The sequence below is a fragment of the Asterias rubens genome, chromosome 10 (assembly GCF_902459465.1).
Source record: "Asterias rubens chromosome 10, eAstRub1.3, whole genome shotgun sequence".
NCBI classification, from domain to species: Eukaryota; Metazoa; Echinodermata; class Asteroidea; order Forcipulatida; family Asteriidae; genus Asterias; species Asterias rubens.
The window spans coordinates 11,186,339-11,207,472 of record NC_047071.1 but is presented as its reverse complement, the minus strand read 5'-3'; the positions used below and the strand labels follow the sequence as shown (position 1 = coordinate 11,207,472).

General features: G+C 40.8%; 2 protein-coding genes across 2 annotated transcripts; one reads left to right on the top strand and one right to left on the bottom strand.

Moving 5' to 3' along the window:
• Positions 1 to 19: 19 nt before the first annotated feature.
• On the top strand, positions 20 to 6,284 carry LOC117295847 (protein RRNAD1-like). Its single transcript, XM_033778622.1, has 9 exons — positions 20 to 53; positions 782 to 896; positions 1,131 to 1,255; positions 1,603 to 1,795; positions 1,983 to 2,168; positions 2,753 to 3,644; positions 4,017 to 4,173; positions 4,958 to 5,142; positions 6,027 to 6,284. The coding sequence occupies exons 2-9, from the start codon at positions 786 to 788 to the stop codon at positions 6,110 to 6,112; spliced, it is 1,935 nt and encodes a 644-aa protein (XP_033634513.1). The 5' UTR covers positions 20 to 53; positions 782 to 785; the 3' UTR covers positions 6,113 to 6,284.
• A 687-nt stretch (positions 6,285 to 6,971) lies between these two features.
• LOC117296035 (U3 small nucleolar RNA-associated protein 15 homolog) lies at positions 6,972 to 20,380 on the bottom strand. Its single transcript, XM_033778887.1, has 11 exons — positions 20,230 to 20,380; positions 18,630 to 18,722; positions 17,421 to 17,605; positions 15,732 to 15,910; positions 14,709 to 14,834; positions 13,956 to 14,091; positions 12,042 to 12,126; positions 10,600 to 10,761; positions 9,877 to 9,978; positions 8,476 to 8,668; positions 6,972 to 8,272 (listed from the first exon to the last, which is right to left on the bottom strand). The coding sequence occupies exons 1-11, from the start codon at positions 20,320 to 20,322 to the stop codon at positions 8,028 to 8,030; spliced, it is 1,599 nt and encodes a 532-aa protein (XP_033634778.1). The 5' UTR covers positions 20,323 to 20,380; the 3' UTR covers positions 6,972 to 8,027.
• Positions 20,381 to 21,134: the final 754 nt, after the last annotated feature.

Genomic DNA, 21,134 nt, shown 5'->3' with positions numbered 1-21,134 from the left:
CGGTTGGTGGCGCCACAACTCTTGTTCTTGTTTACATATCCAGCAGACGACAAGTAAGCATGTCATTTGTAATGCGTTATGAATTTCAATTTTGTATTTTGTATTAAATACAGTCTTTATTTCTGTAAAAAAAAAACAGTCAGAACGTTACTGCATCCAAGCGTAGAGCAAGGACAGCCTGATATGTGGGTGTTTTTTGTAAACAAACACTCGACTCGGATCCCTCGACTCCTCTACTCGAGGGATAACTTTCCGTACATGCCGTATGGCGCCACCACTTTTTCACTCATTTTTACAAAAAGGGATATCTCATTGAGGTAAATTAGATACTATGTTATTTCATATCGAATGAAAAAGTGGTAGCGCCATACGGAAACTTTTCCATTAGTATTATTATTTTCATATCAAATGAAAAAGTGGTGGCGCCATACGGAAACTTTTCCCCCCATGGGTTAGGCTATACATTTTTTATAATAATGAATTTGTGATGATTATTTAGCAGTTTGTTTTGTGACATTGTCATTAACTCATGTCAGTTATGATTAAATTTGTACAACAAAATTTTGTCCAACAAACATGAACCGATAGGCTGTTGTGATCTACATTCTAACCTAAAGGGTCAAGTTTGGTCGAGATAAGGTAGAGCTAGTTTATACTAGGATCAGAAACATGCATTAGGGTCATGAGGGTTGTCGAAACATGGGTTCTAAGAACATCGGTGTGTAACCATTTCAATGTTTCATTCTACATACATAATGTTTGTTTTTATATTTCTTATCAGCAAGATGGCTTCCTTGATATGTTCAGAGAGTACCCATAAACAGATTCAACGTTATGCAGACCAACTCCATACTTTGGTGGCTACATACAGCTGGATCACTGAATCATACGTTGTGGTAAGAATGTACAATGACAGATATTTTTCCAAAAGCAACAGAAACTCCACTAGGACAGGTATGCCAAAAGTGTTGGTTTAACTGATTGAGAAGGAGGGTTACATTACAAGCAGAGGTAGCTTGTTCAAATGTTATATAAATGTTGTAAATTGTGTCTTGATTCATGGGGGACGGGCATACAAAAAAAGTCCAAATGCACAAACATAATCATGCTCTTTTTTGTATTTTTATCAGGAATTCTTTGTGAAAGACCACTGGGGCCATCTTCCCGTTTCTTGGCAGACAAGCTTGGAGTCCATGACCCCGACTGATATTTCAGAGACTCTTATGAGTAACCCCTATGCTGGAGAAAGTGTCAGGTAGATAAATGATTTCAAACACTAGAGGATCAACACGGTGTCCAAGGGAACTCTCTCCCCTGAAGATTCTGTCCCCCAAATAAGAAATTATCATGGGCTGAGGGAGGTGGAATCAAAAGAGGGCGCTAACACCTGCCTGCCACACCGACTTTGCATTGACAAATTTAGATGAACAACATCAAAAAGAAGAAGAAAAACAAAAGCCAAATCTGTGTCTCATTCATGATTTGGAAAGTGTTACTTCTGAATGATCAAGAGTGCTTTGTTTACTCCAGTAAACAAAGTTGATTGTTCAAAAGAAACAAAAGTTTACAAATCATTATTTGTGAATTGTTTTCTGTCAACAGAAGTAATCGCACTTCTGTATGGCCGCTGTCACTCCTAGCATTCCGTGCTGCAACTCACGCCTTGTCTCTCCGTCGCTCGGTGGCCCAGCCGGCCAAGTTACATCCACAGAGCGGCCGCAATCCAGATTTATCTCACTGCTATCGAGCGCACGTTAAGCCCAAGAAACAACATGAGATAGAGCGACTGGCTGAGGTGAGTACCTAAAGTCCAAGGATTTGTTTTTCATTTGTTTTAAGCTGGGGGCTTTATGCTCCTTCTCTTTCCTGTTAAATTTCCTGTTTAATTGTCTGAAATTTCAACCCTAGCAGAGTCTTTCTAAAGGCTAAATTTTGAACTAAAGACGAAGATCAAAGCCTTTTCATTTAATACCAACAAACAGGTGATCCATCTGACATGCAATCAGGCCGGTTGTCATCACGTAGTGGACATCGGTTCCGGTCAGGGTCATCTCTCTCGTCTTCTGTCATTTGGCTACAGTCATCAGGTGACCAGTATCGAGGCAGTTGGCTGCCACATCACAGGAGCAGCCAAGTTTGATCAAGAGGTCAAGCAGTATTTTGAAAGGGTGAGTAAAGAACAGTCGTTGAAACTCATCAAACCATTTTAGTGTTCACAAATCATCCATTCTGACTGTTTGAGAGGAGATCACAGAGTCATGTTGTGAGATACAAACACAGGGAGACGTGTTTTAACTTGGCCTGACCCTGACGAAATTGAGTTGGAAGAGGGCACTATCAGATGATTTCAAGGAGCACTAAGATTTAACAGCCCAAATTAAGTTGGTAGATATTTTATTTAATATTTGGCTCGCGCAAGTTTGAAACTTGGGAGTAGTGAATTATTTGACTTAACTTAGCCAAGCCAACCAAGCTTGACAATATGACATTAACCAAGGCAAGCAATTATCAAATTCAAACGGTTTGGACAATATTAAAAATATGCTGATAGTTGGACATAATAAATGTAGAAGAAAAAATAGTGCCAAAAGGATCAGGGTATGTGTAAATGTACCTGTTCGGTTGACACACCTAAATTTAGAACCTCCTTCACAATCTAACTTGCCAAGTGACTTGTTGTTTCCCTAGTATAGCATGTGCACTTACAATAAATGCCTCTAACTACCAATTTTTTACATCCATTATATCCTAGAAAGCCAGGGGCAGTGATGACACTGTTGCAGTCACGTCCCCTCATCACGTCATATGTACCGTCCACCCCTACATCACAGTGGAAGAGTTTCTCTCAGCAATCAGTGCCCATACATCCAAACAAGACAATGGGCTGTCTCATCCACTTGACGGGGGAGATCACATCGAGAGCTCTTCAGAAAAATCCACCCACCAAGATACATGCAAGAAACGGAAAATTGAATCCACAAGACAAATATCGCACCAGGATACTGTTGGCTCATGCTGCGATGAGCAGAAAACATCTTGTAAACAATCTAGCTGTAAATATCTTCCTGTAAACCTAGAACCTACTTTGACAAAGGCCTCAACGTCAGATTTCCATACACCAACTTCTTCCACAACCAGCACGTCCGATCAGACTCGTCTAGAGAGCTGTACATCTCAAGTCATAGGAGGGGACCTTGAGAGCACCCCCGGCCAGGACTTCTTAATCGCAGGACTTCACACCTGTGGGGATCTTGGACCAACCATGCTGAGGACATTTGCCGAGTGCCCCTCGTCTGTCGCCCTGGCTTCGGTAGCCTGTTGCTACATGAGAATGTCCTTCTGCGATAAATCAGTGGATATGAACCAAGAACCTTTAAAAAATGATCGAGTATTGCCACAACCTGAACAACTACAGGAACTATCTTTTTCGAATGTACAGCTACAGCATCACGGCCGTGATGAGAGACATGCCACCCCTTCAAGCTGTCAAACCGCTGCGCCTAAAACTGTGCCACGGTTAGATGTCGGCTTTCCCATGAGCAGCCATGTTAGAACACTCTGCAAGAGTGCTGGGACATCTTTGATCTTTGAATCCTTGGAGCTTGCCTGTCACTTTTACGATGGTTACCGCAAAAAGTTAGAAGGTGTGTATCCTTAACGACCATTTGTAATCTCCTATTTGCAATTTCATTATTTTCTTGCAACTTTGATAACCAATTGATGCCAAATGTTCACAGGATGTCAAATAGACCAAGTGAGGACTGCATACTGGTCTTTGACAATTACCTAAACAGATATACAAAATGTAACTTCGTTCCCATACGTACCTTTTCTTTGATCCTCTAGTTTTAGCAAAGATTTGGCAATTTTTGTGCCATTTGCGGCGCTGTGGGCATTTTGGCACTAGCTGCTTGTGGTTGAAATGGTCTCTACTTGGTTAATAACAGTTCAGCTGTCTTTAAACTGTTCCAACGATGTATTTAAAATAAATCCAAGATTCTCTTGTTTCCCCCAAGGTAACGATCACAGCCTACTTATCCAAGGGTACCGTGCAATTCTGGAAGTCTTGATCCAGGAAGAGGATATTGAGTTGACCCAGAGCCAAGACGGGGCACGACGAATAAGGAAAGCAGTCAGTAGTGTCAAACGAGCCCATCAAATGAAATTCGAAGAGTAAGTAATTAAATAAGTAATAAAGTTCCTAGTTCTTATAATGGGTGCGTTCGTCTAACTTCCCTGGGTCGACCCCTGGTCTACCCTGGGTGCGTTCGAATAACTTTGACGTCTTTCCGGGGGCTCACCCGGATCATCCCCCAGTTTTCTGCTTGTGGAGTGGGTCACTTGGGGGCTGGCCCCATGTGCATGACGTCACTACGAGAACGGTGGGTGATCGTTCGTTTAGCTCACCCGAGTGAGCACAGCGGGGCAGACCCAGGGAAACGTACATCCATAAAACAAACACGAATTACGTCAAAATAGATGCTCAACAGGGCGCCACACAGAACTTAATCACAGACCACATTTGACATGTTTTACAATTATTGTTGTATCAGTGCGCTTTACATTAGTGCCCTAGGGGTTGATTTCACAAAGAATTAGAACTAGTCTTATCTCGAGTAGGAACGAGTTACTTGTCCTAGGCTAGGACCAGACATAATAAGTAAGGACAAGCCTATTTAGGAGGTATTTTGAAATGATGGCTTTTCCCCCGTTTGGTAGCCCCTGGGGTTTAGATTTCACAGGGCTTTTTAGGGGAGTGTCCCAGGCATAGATCAAAGAGCATTTTTACTGGTGATTTGTATTGTGACATCACACTTTACTTGGTAACTATGATTGATTTGCAGTTAAGATCAATCTTAGCTCTTTGTGAGATCGTCCCATGGGGAACTTCAAAGTCTGAATTAGGAGAAAAGGCTGAAATATCTCATCCCTGGTTTCTACCTTTTCTACTACACAGCTATGCCTCGGCTATTCTCGGCAAGCTCGACCTGCAAAGTGACCCTGTGAGGATTCGTACCCTGTGTGAAGAGTGCCTGCCAAGCTGGCATAACCTCCTTGTGTACAACACCATAAGGCAGCTGCTTGCCCCGATTGTGGAGAGTCTGGTGCTCGTGGATCGGGCACTGTTCCTTGCTGAAAGAGGTAAGTTTCTAGACTTCAATTCTAGGTCCATGGCTTAACCCACATTCCTTGGGGCCTTTTTGACTATTTGCAGAGCTGCCAAAATTTGCATTTTGTAACCGGGGAGATTTTGTACAACTATCAGGAAGATATAAGAGAATAATGTTAAATTTGCATCGGGGATAAAGAATATTTATATATATTTTTTGTTTTGTTTTTTTACCCATACACCGATGTGTGTTAGCACTGTATACTCGGTTCTTTCCCCGCCCCCCCCCCCCCCCGAGTCCTGTGAACAAAAATATCACAAGCATGTTACTCGGGTGGGATCCGAACCCACGACCCTTGCAATTCTAGAGCAGTGTATTGGAAAGTAGATATTTAGAATTATTAACATATTAATAGAGAATAAGGTTCCATACCAGGAGATTTTCAAATTTGTTTGTCAGAATACGGAAAGATTGACTCACTTTCAGGGAAATTTCAGAAGACCTCAATCCTCCAATATCCTCCTCTCCTAGGTCACTCCACGCCAAGTTGTTTGGATTTGGATATGATAAGTCCCCATGGTCAAGTGGTTAGACTGCATAACTTACAATCACACGGTTGTGGATTCGAATCCCACAGCTAATCGCTGATTTAACAATGACTAGAATAAATATTGTTGTCTAGTTACTGAACCACAATTTCTTTATTTGTGTAATTCATAATCATAGCTGTTAAAAACAAATTTTTGATGAGAGAGATTGGCTGTTGCTAGCTTGGTGTTTGTATCTCCTTGTGGGTGTTTGCTTAGTTCCCTTAATGGGAAGATCCCCTTATGAAACAATCAAACAAATACAGTAGTCTCAGAACCGTCACACTATCTGTACTTATAATTTTACTTTCTCTTCTTTACTTTGAAGGTATAGAGAGTCGTCTGGTGCCCATTTTCGACCCTCTCATCTCACCAAGAAACCTCGTTCTGCTCGCGGTTAAAAAGCCACGATGACATGACAAGACAACTCCCAAGTCATTCATCATGAAGTCATTCCTAGGATCAAAATGGAAGCTTCCATCCACAATATACACAACCAATTATGTTACTATGATAACACATTAAAGACACTGGACACTATTGGTAATTACTCAAAATAATTATCATCATAAAACCTTTCTTGATTACGAGTAATCAGGAGAGGTTGATAGTATAAAACATTGTGAGAAACAGCTCCCTCTGAAGTGACGTAGTTTTCGAGAAAGAAGTAATTTTCCACAAATTTGATTTTGAGACCTCAAGTTTAGAACTTGAGGTCTCAAAATCAACCATCTAAACGCACACAACTTCGTGTGACATGGGTGTTTTTACTTTCATTATTATCTCGCAACTTCTACGACCGATTGAGCTCAAATTTTCACAGGTTTGTTATTTTATGCATAATGTTGAGATACACCGAGTGAGAAGACTGGTCTTTGACATTTACCAATAGTGTTCAATGTCTTTAAGAGGCAGTAAGAGTATGGTCATACATGTATATTTGTTTTGTCAAGGAAATGTTGATTTGACGTGTTAAAAAGCAAAATTATAAAGAAAGGATATGATAAAAGTGAAAGTTTCAGCTGTCTACATGCTGGGAAAACAGCAATAAAACATAACGCATAACGCGAGTCGACAGGGAGTAGCAACTGCTTTACTTGCCACAGCATTCATGAACCTGTAATAGATTGGATAAACGTTAATGTTTTCAGTTGTTTGATGGAAGCCACAAATTCAGTGCAATTTGCACCATCTTTCTTGGACCACATTTAACCCCCCCCAAAATGTCAAGACTTAAATGCTATTTTGTTAAATAGAAACAGATCGCACTGCATTGATCGTTGTATAAGAACAAGTTTATTACATTTTGCAATTGCATTTCATTCATTGTTGATTTAGTCATAAACAATTTGTTGTAGAACTGTTTTCGAAGATATTATACAGAAACTGCCAGGATAGAACTTTACAAACTGTAACTCGCATAATGTATTACTTGTGAATAAATTATGAAATTTTAAGTATTGGAAAAAAAACGACAGATGAACATTAAAAATTCAGTTTACCGAATGAAATATGCAAGTGTCTTTGACATGTTGAAGAAGTTACCATCGGTAAAAAAATACCCCTGACTTCAAAGCATGTAAAGACTCACCCCCCCCCCCACCAAGGCGAGAACTAATGTAACGATTCCAAACCTACTGATCCAGTTGAAGCCCCGATGACATGTACAGTTGTTGACTGTCCAAATGCTGGACTTGCAATCACAGTTGACTCAACAAGATCACTGGGACTAGAGTCAGTACAGACACAAACGTGGTCAGTACAGACACAAACGTTGTTATAAGAGAAACAAAGAAACACTAGAAAAAAAGGTTCAGGACTTCAGAACCTACTCTTCATAAAGCAAAACCTCTTTATAAACAGTTTCTTTAGAACAAGAAGGCTTAACTGTACATACAAGGTTGAATACTTGAGCTCTCAGTTGCCAATTAACAGACATTGCATCAGCCTTCACATTTTCAAATCCCTTGTCTGTGCCACTCTGAACTTTGCTTGCCACAAAATAAACAAGAGTTGCAGTTCGTTTTGTTCTTGTTTATTTGCTGTCGTTTAAAGCAATGGGAGAATTTTGGACAGTCCTTTTCACAGTTTTCTCCAGTAGTGCGCAGATCTAGGCGCGCGATACTGAGCATGTGCTTGCACGCTCAGAGCCGCAAAAAGGATCGTTATGTCTTCAGCCGCCAGCGTCACAAAAGTCTTCCATTAATACAAAAAAGATAAACCCATCACAGAGTTGTAACAGCGGAGTGTGGAGAAGCCGTTATGTCCCATACCAAAAGTAAATCCCACACTTCCAGTTCTAAAAAAGATTCCCCCCCCCCAGTTGTGACTACGCCTCCATTGCGATTGGAGTGCTACTATTCACCGTCACTTCGGTAGGAATGTCCATCAGGGCTTCGGGTTCGTCCTCCTGGGTCATGTCCTCAGTCTGCGACACGGCCAGCACGGTGTCCAGCATTCCCTTGATCTCCAGTAACTTACTGTGGTACTGCAGCTCCTGCATGAGGGTTATTTGGAGTCTCTTGAAGTGACTGACGAGCTCGTCTGAATCGCCGATGACGGGGGTGTAAATATCTGCAGCAGGGGTGGAGGAATGAAAGATGGTAATTTTAAGGAGAGTGGACGAGAAAGTGTAGATTTGTGAATATAATGTACGAGCCGAAGGCAAGTACATTGTAGTCACGAATTGGACCCCGGACGGGCTAACTAGACTAAATAAAATAAAAAACAAATAGTAAACAATTTAATATTGAGATTGAGACCCATCATCCACTTACCTAATAACATATTTGTAATGTCAATTATGATGGACGAAAAATTTGAATTTGTGATGTGCTTCTTCAGGAAGGCTATCATGTTCCGCAGCCACTTCTCATCTCGTCCAGCGAGGGCGCTCTTTATGACGCCACGTCGTACCAGCTCTTGTAAGACACTCACAGTGACCTCTGGTGTTTTGATTCGTACGTTGCTCTAGAAAAACGATATAGAAACATTTGTTTAAATTTTATTCTATTTTTATGAGGAATGCCTAACATCACATGGCCATGGCAGCCACTTCAAGGTGAGGGCTACGAATTGAGCCATCGACCCCAAATCAACTGCTACCAGGGCCACGTTGCCAACTACTCCTGGGGCTGTAACAGGTTAATCCCAGGGGTGAGTCATTACTAACGAAAAAGAACGAATGAAACTTGGATACAAATTCAAAGGTACAATGTATGTTGAAATGTTGTCATTTCTACCACATGATAACCCCTGGGGTTATAGATTCCAAGGAGCTTTTGGAAACAGTGTCCAAAGCACTAGAGAAGTAGACAAATGAGCAGGATTTCTTTATTTGTGGAAAAAAATATTGCCTGATTTTCTACACCAGGCCGACATCAAAAGTCTGAATTCAGCCGAAAGTCTGAACAATCTCATCCATGTAACCCCCTTCACAGCCCGTAAGGATGTAAGCATGGGTATCATCCACTAGGAGCCTGGCTAGTTGAGCAAAATGTACTACCTTCCCAACTTTTTACGAAGCAATCATGGAAAGAGTGCCTTGCTCAACTGTCATGACCGAGAATCAATCCCACACTCTGCTGCTGACAACACCAGAGCTTGGATCCAGTGAACTAGACCGCTAGCCAGGACACGCCACTATTAGTTAATGAAAAGTTGTGCAGTGTGCACACAAGTTTTCTCAACTGTACTGCTGTCTCAAAGGCAGTGGACACTATTGGTAATTACTCGAAAAAACTATTACTATAAAACCTTTCTTGGTAACAAGTATGGTGGAGAGATTGATTATATAAAACATCATGAGAAACGACTCCCTCTGAAGTGAAGTAGTTTTCGAGGAAAGAAGTAATTTTCCTCAAACTCGAAATCAAGCAACTGAAAACATACAACTTCATGTGACAAGAATGTTTTTTCTTTCATAGTTATCTCGCAACTTCGACGACCAATTGAGCTCAAATTTTCACAGGTTTGGTATTTCATGCATATGTTGAGATACACCAAGTGAGAAGACTGGTCTTTGACAATTACCAACAGTGTCCAGTGTCTTTAAAGGTAAACAAGCAACCAAAACCCCATTGTAAAACCCCTTTTTAAAAACCCTTTCAAGTCACAGTAATCAAAGTGTAAAAACACCAAGAAGTTTTATCAAGAAATGAGCGAATGAGGGTCATTACCTTTAGGGCAGCATCCAGTGCCTTGGAGTGCTCAAACTGCTTCAGCATGACGTCATACTTCTGAAGAAATTCCCTCTTCTGTTTTTGTACCACAAGATCCCCCTGTCAACATTCAGAGAGAAAACAAATATTGTAATGTACGTAGGGGGGGGGGGGGGGGTAAAAAGTTGAAAGGTTCGGGTACTTTTTGTATAAAACAAAACACATGTCCACAGATTTATATTAAACTTACCATTTTGAAGATAATGATGGTAGAAAAACCATTTAAAGGCACTGGACACTATTGGTAATTACTCAAAATAATTGTTAGCATAAAAACTTACTTGGTAACAAGCAATGGAGAGATGTTGATAATATAAAACATTGTGAGAGGAACAGCTCCCTCTGAAGTAACATAGTTTTTGAGTAAGTATAATTTTCCATTTGATTTTGAGACCTCAGAATTAGATTTTGAAGTCTCGAAATCAAGCATCTGAAAGCACACAACTTCGTGTGACAAGGGTGTTTTTTCTTGCATCATTATCTCTCAACTTTGACGATCAATTGATTTCAAATTTTCACAGGCTTGTTATTTTGTGCATATGTTGAGATACACCAAGTGAAAAGACTGGTCTTTGACAGTTACCAATAGTGTCCAGTGTCTTTAAGTTGAATTGTTTATGTTGATGAAAGCGTATTGGCTTTCTGGCTTTATTGGTACGGCTTTCATGTTCAGCAACCTACCTCTTTGGCAGTGTAGACCTTATGGCCTTTGTCATAAGACCGGTGCGACACCCGACTGTGTTTACTCCGTCTTACTGTCTCGACTTTTGTCTCCTCTTTCTTTCTGTGTCTGATGGACAGAAGTCCTGAGGACATTCCAACAACGATCTTGTCATCTGTGGGCTAAAACAGAGAAAACAATTTAAGATAGTGTTATCACTTTTTCAACATAATAATAATACCATCAAGTTTTTATGTTTAGCACATTTCACATTAACCGTCTTAATGTGTTAACATTTAATAAGTGCCCTGGTCATTGGGCCAAGAACATTCCTTTATTCTTGCTCAGCTCCCTGGGGAGTAAACAATCTGGACAACGAGTAGCGCTCCAGTGTCTTTTTCATTCACAATATCAACCTCTCCACTCGCAGGTACCCATTTATACCCCTGGGTGAAGAGAAGCAATTCAGTAAATCATCTTGCTCAAGAAAGACACAAGTGTTACACTCAGGATTCGAACCCATACTCCAATGACTTAACCACAAACACTTGAATTTGAATTTGGTGCTCTCAACCTCTCAGCCATGACACCAAATTAGAGCCCCAACAGCTGTTGGGATAGTACACTGATGCAAGATGCAAGATAAATTGTATTGAATCACAATCACAACTGTGTGGCAGGCGATTCTGTATCCCCCCGCCCCCATACAGCACAAACTGTGTACAAACTTCTTCTGATCAGAAGAAGTTGGGGTCGAAATTAAGTGTATTTTCATGGTAGTCATCAGGGCTAGTAGCCCTGATGAGATTTTTGTAGCCCGAAAAACACATTAAATATTTGTCTCAAATTACGGCACAAACTTAAAAATACACCATATGCACAGTTCATTGCTGTTTGTGATATTGATTTTTGCATTACTTTCCCACTAGCCCACCGGGCTATCAAACTGGAAAAATTAGTATCCCGACTGTAAATCTGGTAGTCCTAAATTTGCCACTAGTGGGCTAGTGGCAAATTCAACCCCTGCGCAGCCCTCTTTTTGAATCCTCCTCCACAGCCCATGTTAAAGGAACACCTTGCCTTGGATCGGTCGAGTTGGTCTTTGAAAAGCGTTTGTAACCGTTTGTTATAAAATGCATATGGTTGGAAAGATGTTTTAAAAATAAAACACAATGATCCACAAAAACACTCCTTGAAATTGCACGGTTTGACTCCCATAAATGGCCGACCGTCTTAGTTCGCAAAGTAAAAGGAAAACCACGCAATTTCGAGGCAAATTTGTGTGGATCATTGTATTCTACTTTTAAAACATCTTTCCAACCATATGCATTTTATAACTAACGCTTTTTATAAACCAACTCGTCCGATCCAAGGCAAGGTGTTCCTTTAATTTCTCATATGGGGGGACATAATCTCCAGCGGAAAGATTACCCATAGGACACCGGGCAATAAATAAACCTACCGAGACTCCCATGGATAGAATGGGTACAGGATAGTCCATGGTAGCCACTAGTTTGTAGCTTGCAACATCGTACACCTTGACGTGCCTGTACACAAACAATAAAAAGGTATTCATGTAGCAAAACAGCACTGTCTTACATGTGTCTTACGTAACTGAACTATAGTTTAAGGCAAAGAAAATGTATAGAGCACAAAATGCTGGATTTTTTTTTAGTACATCAACCTCAAGGGTAGGGTCAAAGAAAAGGCCCATTTTAAAGTTTCAGCTGAATAGAATTTATACACACATGATATTTGGTTCACGCAAAGAGCATGACAATTTTATTGAGTACAACATGTTATGTACATGTAAAACAAATGACCTACATGTGCAATGTACTTGTACATGTGATGTACTGTAAGCCTTAATTCTATGAACAGACTTTGCCGGCTACTTTATCATATATAGGATATGAGGCATTGCATGGTGAGGTATCAATGTATATTTGGTTTGCGGTAACACCATGTGTGTATCTACTTGCCAGGTAGAGTTGTTCTTAGGGAACTGTCTTGCTTTATTCTACTGTTGTGGAGTAGATAATCGGAGGTTCGGGAGACTTCTCAGTTCTGAAAAGAACTGTCCTGCTTTTTAACTATTACCAGGGCGGATGGTATAGAAATTAGACTGGACTACTGCTTTAGCTTATAGGATCGTAATTAACTGTACTGCCGCGGAGTCAGTTCTGAAATTGGTCTTCAGTCAGGAGACTGAAGAGGTAAGAGAAGAGTGGGCTTATTTATAGGGGTTCAGTGGATCTACTGCAGGTCAATCAATGCTCTGATTGGTTGTGTGGTTGGCGGGCTCAGGGCTATTGTTAGGGTTGGCCATTGTGTGAGAAACCTCTCGGGTGTAGTGAGGCGTGTCAGTAGGTTGGGGGTTGTTAGAGGAGGAGGGTGGTAGGATAGTATGCCAAATGCTGCTGATGAAATATACTTTATCATAGTTGTTCTGATTTTCCTTTTTGGCAAAACAATCGGAAATCAGACTAAAGTAGGAAGATTGCCTGTTTATACTTGATGAGAAAACAGCAAACAAACCGTCACAGTACTTTCACAAGAACGTCAAATCCATCCACACAAGGTGACAGCCATTAACGACCAATGCCAAATTTCACAGAACTGTGAAATTGGGCAGAGCTTTGTAAAGCGCAAAAAGTAGCTAAGCACAACAATATAACGCTTCCCAGAATAAGGTTACCAGTCAAACTACTATGTCACATGTACAATTTGGTACCCTGCTTATATCTGCTAAGCAGACAATTGTTTTAGACATAATTGTCTGCTTTTAGCAGCTCTATGGAATTGGATCCACATCTCCATCTGCAGCATTCACAAACAGACACCAACTCTCAGAAATCTGAGAAACAATTGATACATAATAATTATAATAACAATTTAGGGGGCTAATCATCCTTACTTGCAGCTAAGAGCTGAATTTCGAAGGACGCAGCTACAACGTGTTCGAGAAGCAGGCATGCAAGGGCACTTTCAGCTGCCAGCCACGTCAACCTATTATGACCACGGAGCACAGCCAAGATCGAAAGTGTTTGATTTTTCCCGAGGGAGGAAAACCGGATGTTCTGGAAAACCCTCGTGGCACAGCAGAGAACCAACGCACAACTCAACTCACATATGGCCCCGGCCGAGAATCGAACCGGGGTCACCTTGGTGAGAGGCTAGCGCTTTACGCACACGCCAACCATGCCACCCTTAAGATTGGTTCTAAGACGTTGCGTGAACTTCTATTTAAGAATGGTTCTCAGACGTTGTATGAACTTCTCTTTAAACTTGGTTCTGAGTCGTTGTACGAACTTCTCTTTAACTTCGCTTTACGCACACGCCAACCATGTCACCCATGAATGGTTTATCATCTTACCTGTCGATGGATCCCGTCAGCAGCCTATTCTTGGCTCCGTTGAAACACATACAGGTTATGGTCTTATGGTGATTGCTGACGGCAGCAAGTAGTTTCCCACCAGCAAGAGCATCCCAAACCTTCACGTAGTTCCCACCTTGATTAGGACAGAAACAAGTGACAAAGAGTAATTAAACGACTGCTTAAAAACCAGCAGGTCAAGGCCTTGCGATAAAGGCCTTTAGATTTGCAGGTTTAAATCATGTTCTAGTAAATTTTAGCACTGTTTTAGCACTGGACACTATAGGTAATTGTCAAAGACCAGCCTTCTCACTTGTTGTATCTCAACATATGCATAAAATAACAAACCTGTTAAAATTTAAGCTCAATTGGTCGTAGAAGTTGCGAGATAATAATGAAAGAAGAAACACCCTTGTCACACAAAGTTGTGTGCTTTTAGATGGTTGATTTCGAGACCTAAAATTCTAAATCTGAGGTCTTGAAATCAAATTCGTAGAAAAATACTTCTTTCTCAAAAACTACGTCACTTCAGAGGGAGCTGTTTCTCACAATGTTTTATACTATCAATCTCTCCCCATTACTCGTTACCAACCAAGTAAGGTTTTATGCTAACAATAATTACCAATAGTGTCCACTGCCTTCAAGCACCTCAATGAAATTGAGCCCTGGTCCTTTCTTGCTATTACTGTGAACAACAACAACAACAACAACAACAACAACAACAACAACAACAACATTCCATAGATTTCCTACCTGAGGACAGGAACATTCCTCCTCCAGGGAACATCAACACGCTCTCAACGGGATGGCCGTGGTCTAAGGTCATCACGCTGGCCTTTGACCTCAGGTCAAACAGTTTCACTTTGTGGTCATAGGAACCTGCGATAAGAAAGAGATAAATGACAGTCAATTGAATGCTGGGGATTACTCTTCCTGCATGGACATATTCACTCTGGATTTAGGCGATATCCCCAAAATACGACCACCAATATTTTCACATGTTAGTTTTATTGTGTACCTACGTACATTTACAGAAGATTAAAACAATCAAACAATTCCAAAAACCCAAAGTATACTTTGCCTTCAGAGGAAGTGTTGTGGCCAAGCAGAATAAGAGCACTGTATTCAAACTCTGGTGTTTCTGATCAGCAGAGTGTGGGTTCGAATCCCCAGCCGTGACACTTGTGTCCTTAAGCAAGACACTTAACCATTGCTTTGTCATTCCGATGGGACGTAAGGCAGTTGGTCCCATGTGTTGTGCATGATGTAAAAGAACCGAGTGCACTTATCGAAAAGAGAAGGAGTTCGCCCGGTGTTCCTGTCTGTGGCTGCTTTATGCGCCGTAGCACCTTGTAAACCCTTAGAAGGTGCTAAATAATTGGGTCTCAGAACTCATCACTACAATAACATATCTTTCTGAAAGTTTGTATACACTCAACGCCTTGAGTACCTTGTTTGGTAGATACGTGCCCTATACAAGACTTTGATATTATATTATTATCTGATCAGAAGAGTGTGGGTTCGGATCTCGGTCATGACACTTGTGTCCTATACATTGTAGCAAGACACTTAACACTTGCTTCACTCTTTGGATGGGATATAAAGCTAACTGTCCCGTTATAAAAATTATCAACACACGTAAAAGACCCCAGTACAGACTTGTCGCAAGTGTATAAGGGGTTCGCCGCAGTGTGTCTGGCAGTGGGACTATCTTCAATCATGAATATTACACTAAAAAGAAAGAAATATAGAAAAGAGGAAAGGCAAGTAGTTCACCTGTGAGCCAGATATCCTTGCTGGCAGCACTGACTACACCACAGCGGACATAATCGGTATGCTCATCGTATTGCTTCACAGCCTTCTCGCTCGGAATGTCCCAGCATCGCACAGATTTGTCGTCCGAGCAAGACATGATGTGAAAATTATCTGTGCCGAAACGGGTAACGTGTACGGGTCTGGAAAATAGGAAGACACAAATCAAATTTAGAGAGAATATTCCATGCAGGGAAGCTGAAGCAGGATGCTCTCTAGTGGGTGAGTGTACAGGGGTCGAAATTAAGTGTATTTTCATGGTAGTCAGCAGGGCTAGTAATCAAGAATTTTTAGTAGCACTGATGAGATTTTGGTAGCCCAAAAAAACACATTCCGTCTTGCGTCACGGCACACACTTTACAATACACCATAGCACAGTTCTTTATTGTTTGAGATATGATTTTTGCATTGTTTTTCCACTAGCCCGCCGGGCTATCAAACTGGAAAAATCAGTAGCCCAGCTGTTAAATCTGGTCGTCCCAGGCTAGCGGGCTTGTGGCAATTTCGCTCCCGGTGTAGTTCTCCTCAGGATTTGTGAAGCATTTATTACAGTACGTATATGAATCAAACTTTGGAAGTTTGGCCAAAGCGTGTTGAATTGAAGTAAGATCCTCAGAATGTTTTTCTTTGGTTTGAAAAGCCCTTCTGTGCAGGCCCTCCTAATTGGTTTCGTTATGAATTTGTGAATTTGTCCTAATCTAAAAAATTAATATTATATAAAATTAGTTGGGGAAATGGGCCTTCGTCAGAGGCATATTAACAAGTACAATCATAACCATATAACCATAACAGCAGAAAGATGAGCATGGGATTAAGGAAAGGTATCAAGAAGAAACAAAAACAGGAAAATTATACACAATAAAAGTTATTCATCTACAAACAGTGGGGTGGTTGGAACCAATGAGAGTAAAGTGGTGTGGACAGGGCTAATATTTCATGGAGGCAACGAAGGCGATTGCCTCCATGCCGCCTGGTCATTGCCTTGGTGCTCTTGAAATGCTTTAGTAGAAATGTACCATTTTCTCGTAGGGTGCCCTGTACCGAGGAAAAATTGCTTTAGTACCCTTGCCCTTTCAAAAATGAAGCATACAAGCTTGTGAGGACAAAGGATGGTCAGTATGAAAGGTATGAATTACTGGACAATAAAGGTGTTACCTGCAATCTTCCGCGTCTTAAAGGCAGTGTACACTACTGGTAATTACTCAAAATAGTTATCATCATAAAACCTTTCTTGGTTACGAGTCATGGGGAGAGGTTGATAGTACCAACAATTGTGAGAAACAGCTCCCTCTAAAGTGATGTAGATTTGGAGAAAGAAGTAATTTTCCACGAATTTGGTTTCAGGACCTCAAGTTTAGAATTTGAGGTCTCAAAATCAAGCATCAGCGTGTGACAATGGTGTTTTTTCGTTCATTATTATCTCGCAACTTCGACGATCGATTGAGCTAAAATTTTCACAGGTTTGTTATTTTATGCATATTATGTTGAGATACACCAACTGTGAAGACTAGTCTTTGACAATTACCAATAGTGTCCGGTGTCTTTAAATATAAATGGTCACACGACACCAAACCTTTTCTGGGTTACTAATCTACTAGCTTTAAAAAAACATTCTGAGTCTCTTTATTAAAATGAGGACCCGAGGTTACTTACCCATCGTGACCTTTGAATATTCTCAGAATCGCTCGACTGTTGAGGTCAAACAGTCTTATGTAGCGCTCCTCTCCACCGGCGACCATGAGCTTACCATCGCTCCGGTACGTTCCGCTGTACGCAACATCTTGAAATCTTGAGATGGCCCTGTCGACTTGGTTTGTCTCGGGGTTAAATATTTGCACCTAGGTTCAACAATTCAATTTGATATTATTGACATTTATTTCCACCATGAACAGTACATAGCTGAATGCATAAGACAATTGAGGCACAACCCTAATAAGATAAGGTTTCTACAGTGCTGGGTTTGTATTGGGGTGCCTTTAGAAGAAAAAAAATAATAATAATCAGAACAAAAATACTTTATGAATTAATGAAACACTTAAAGGCAGTGGACACTATTGGAATTTACTCCAAATAAATATCAGCAAAAAAACCTCACTTGGTAATGAGTAATGGGGAGAGGTCGATAGTGTAAAACATTGTGAGAAACGGCTCCCTCTGAAGTGACGTAGTTTTCGAGAAAGAAGCAATTTTCCACGAATTTGATTTCGAGACCTCAAGTTTAGAATTTGAGGTCTCGAAATCAAGCATCTGAAAGCACACAACTTCGTGTGACAAGGGTGTTTTTTTCTTTCATACTAACATCTCGCAAATCCGACGACCAATCCAGCTCAAATTATCACAGGTTTGTTGTTTTATGCCTATGTTGAGACACGCCTGTGTCCACTGTCTTTTAAGGATTTGGGTACCTTTTCAAAATGTCCATAGATTTACATTTAACTTACAGGGTTTGAAGATAATGATAGTGGAAAGCTTCCCTTCAAATATTACTTACTGAGGGACTGTAGTTTTTGAGAAATGAGTAAAACAATGTCATGAAAATACGTTTGTAAATGATTAAAATAATTTTCGTCTCATGAGACCAAAATTATTTTCATGACATTATTTTACTCATTTCCTAAAAACTACAGCACCTCAGCACGTAATATTTTCAAGGAAGCTTTCTACTACCATTATCTTCGAACTGTGTAAGTTCATAATCTGTGGACATTGTGTGGACAAAAAGTCCTACAAAAGTTACATAGACCCTTTAAGTTAACGAAAGATAATTAATAATGACTTGACAAAAATATACATGTACATGTATACAGGGAAATTGATCAGACACCTCCTCCACATAAAGAAGTTTCAACTGTGGCTACTTACCCTAGTAGAGCTTGTGACGGCAAACTGATGTGGCTTCTTTGGGTTAAAATCAATACTAGAAATTGCACCAAACTCTTTAACTGTTACTGGAAACTTGAAGAAGACAAAAAGAAACAAGTTACAATCAGGCTGAGTACAATTACGTATTTTTAATATGATGGAAAATAATTTAAGTGTAGGCCTACTTTCGTTGTGACTTTGTTGTAATGTAACCAACCGTAAGTAGTAGACGCAGTATCTGGGACGCTATACTCCTTTTTTTCGAAATTTTAAAAACGAAATCTTAAAACGTAGCATGGCTTTGGCTGGGGCGGTAGTATGACTGATAAGGACAAGATTTCGGGGAAAAAAGGAGTACAGCGCCCCAGTTACTGGGTCTACGTAAGTACCAGAATTCACCCTTATGCCAAGAAAATGATTTGTCATTCGAATGAAATCAGTTTATGTAAACATTACAGTAACGACTGACATAACCTGATCAATGAGTGATGACTGACGAAGGAGATCAGCCGTTTATTCACTAATCGAGTCTCGGTTGTCTTGGCTCTGCAGCCACGTACCTACCTGCCCGGTTGGTGTGTCTCACCCCCACACTGGCGACTTGTCAATAAATTTAATATTTATAATAATGACGATTTGTCTGACCATCACATGGAGGAAGGAACCCATGGTCTAACTGTCTTTCGAGTTGCTGATCCGACGGACGAGTTGTCCGAACTCCGTCCACCAACCACTCCAGTCCATTTCATGGAATGGATGCGGTCCTACTAAAAGCCGACAACTCGCCGACAACGCCGACAACTCGCCGCCAACAAGTTTTAATTACCTCAAAAATGGCCAATAAACCATAGATGTATTAGAACTATATAGATGTGTTCTGTAATATAAACATAAAGTTAATGGAAAAACTTCACAAAAAGTGTGAATTTTTAACCAGAAAAAAACTTCACTTGCACGAAAAGCGGTCGGACGCCATCTTGGCTTAAAAACCGTGTTTGGACCAGACCATTATGATACGGGTAGATTTAGCACTTGTCAACAACAGAGGGCGGGCTTCATGTGAAGACCTTCACTGCAGTGTGCACAGTGCATGACGCCCGCCCTCTATTGCTAAGTCTGACTCACCCGCATCATAATGGGCTGGTCCGAACACGATTTTAAGCCAAGATGGCGTCCGACCGTTTTCCGTGAACGTTCAGTTTTTTTTCTGGTTAAAAATTCACACTTTTCGTGAAGTTTTTCCATTAAATTTATGTTTATATTACAGAACACATATAGTTCTAATACATCTATGGTATATTGGCAATTTTCGAGGTAATTAAAACTTGTTGGCGGCGAGTTGTCGGCGCTCTGGACTTGTTGTCGGCGTTGTCGGCGAGTTGTCGGCTTTTAGTAGGACCCAATGGATGCAGTGCGGATTCCAATGGATTCCAGCGTGGTGGTGCCAGTGGTGGGTGCAGTGGACGTTGTGCACACACTCGACTCGAGAACTTGCCGACGCAGAACGCACGTTCGTAGACACACACGATCTTGAGTATTGAGGACCCTACAGTAGCAAAGTAAACCGAACTAATATGCCTATATTCGCATTTATACCAACCTCAAAATTCTTCCAGTACTGTGTTTCTTTGGTAACCTCAGCGTCTCCACGTGGGAAAGTTTTGATCACTGTTTTCTTGTAGTCGGAAGCCATTTTAGAAATACAAGATCATACCCAGGGCAATTGCTTGTGCAGTGGGCTGTATGCGGCGAACGGGTTTTTCGTGCAATCAACTGCTTAGACTATTGCGGGTACGATCGAAAAGCAATGGGCGAGATGTTGTGTTAAACAAGGTTGGAGAGTTGTGGATTGCGCGCGCCCTCATCGGCAGGGCACATGACTCATAATAGGCGTGTTGGGGCCATTCAACTGCACTTACCACGGGGCCCAATATTTCATAGAGCTGCTACGCACGAAAGTTTGCTAAGCATGAAATTTCTTCCTTGAAAAAAAACTGGATTACCAACCAAATTTCCATTTCTTGCATATATGCAAGATCACTTATTTGCGTTCAGCTATTGTTTGCTTATCCTGAAAATCCTGTGGAAATTGTTTGGTAAAGTGTTTTTATCAAAAGGCAACAATTTGATGTTAAGCAATTTTTTGTGCTTATGAAATTGGGCCCAGCTAGCCCATTGATAGTCCCAGTCAGACTTAAGCTAAACAACTTAGTTCATGTCACTAGTTCGTCCTCTAGTTTCAGAGCCGTGATCAACAGCACTCACGACAATTGCTCGTTATTATTTCTCAAATAATTATTTTGAGTAACTTATAAGGGAACTGCATTCAATCCGAACGTTAAATCATTTTAATACCAATTCATAAATCACTCAAAGAGTTCCACCCCTGGAGAATTTATCACTCCGAGCTCAAGTGAAAATAATTTATCTGCAACATTTTTACCGAACATGGGCTGACGGGAATATCTGTTGAATGACGTGGTGGCATATTTATAGCCAAGTCAG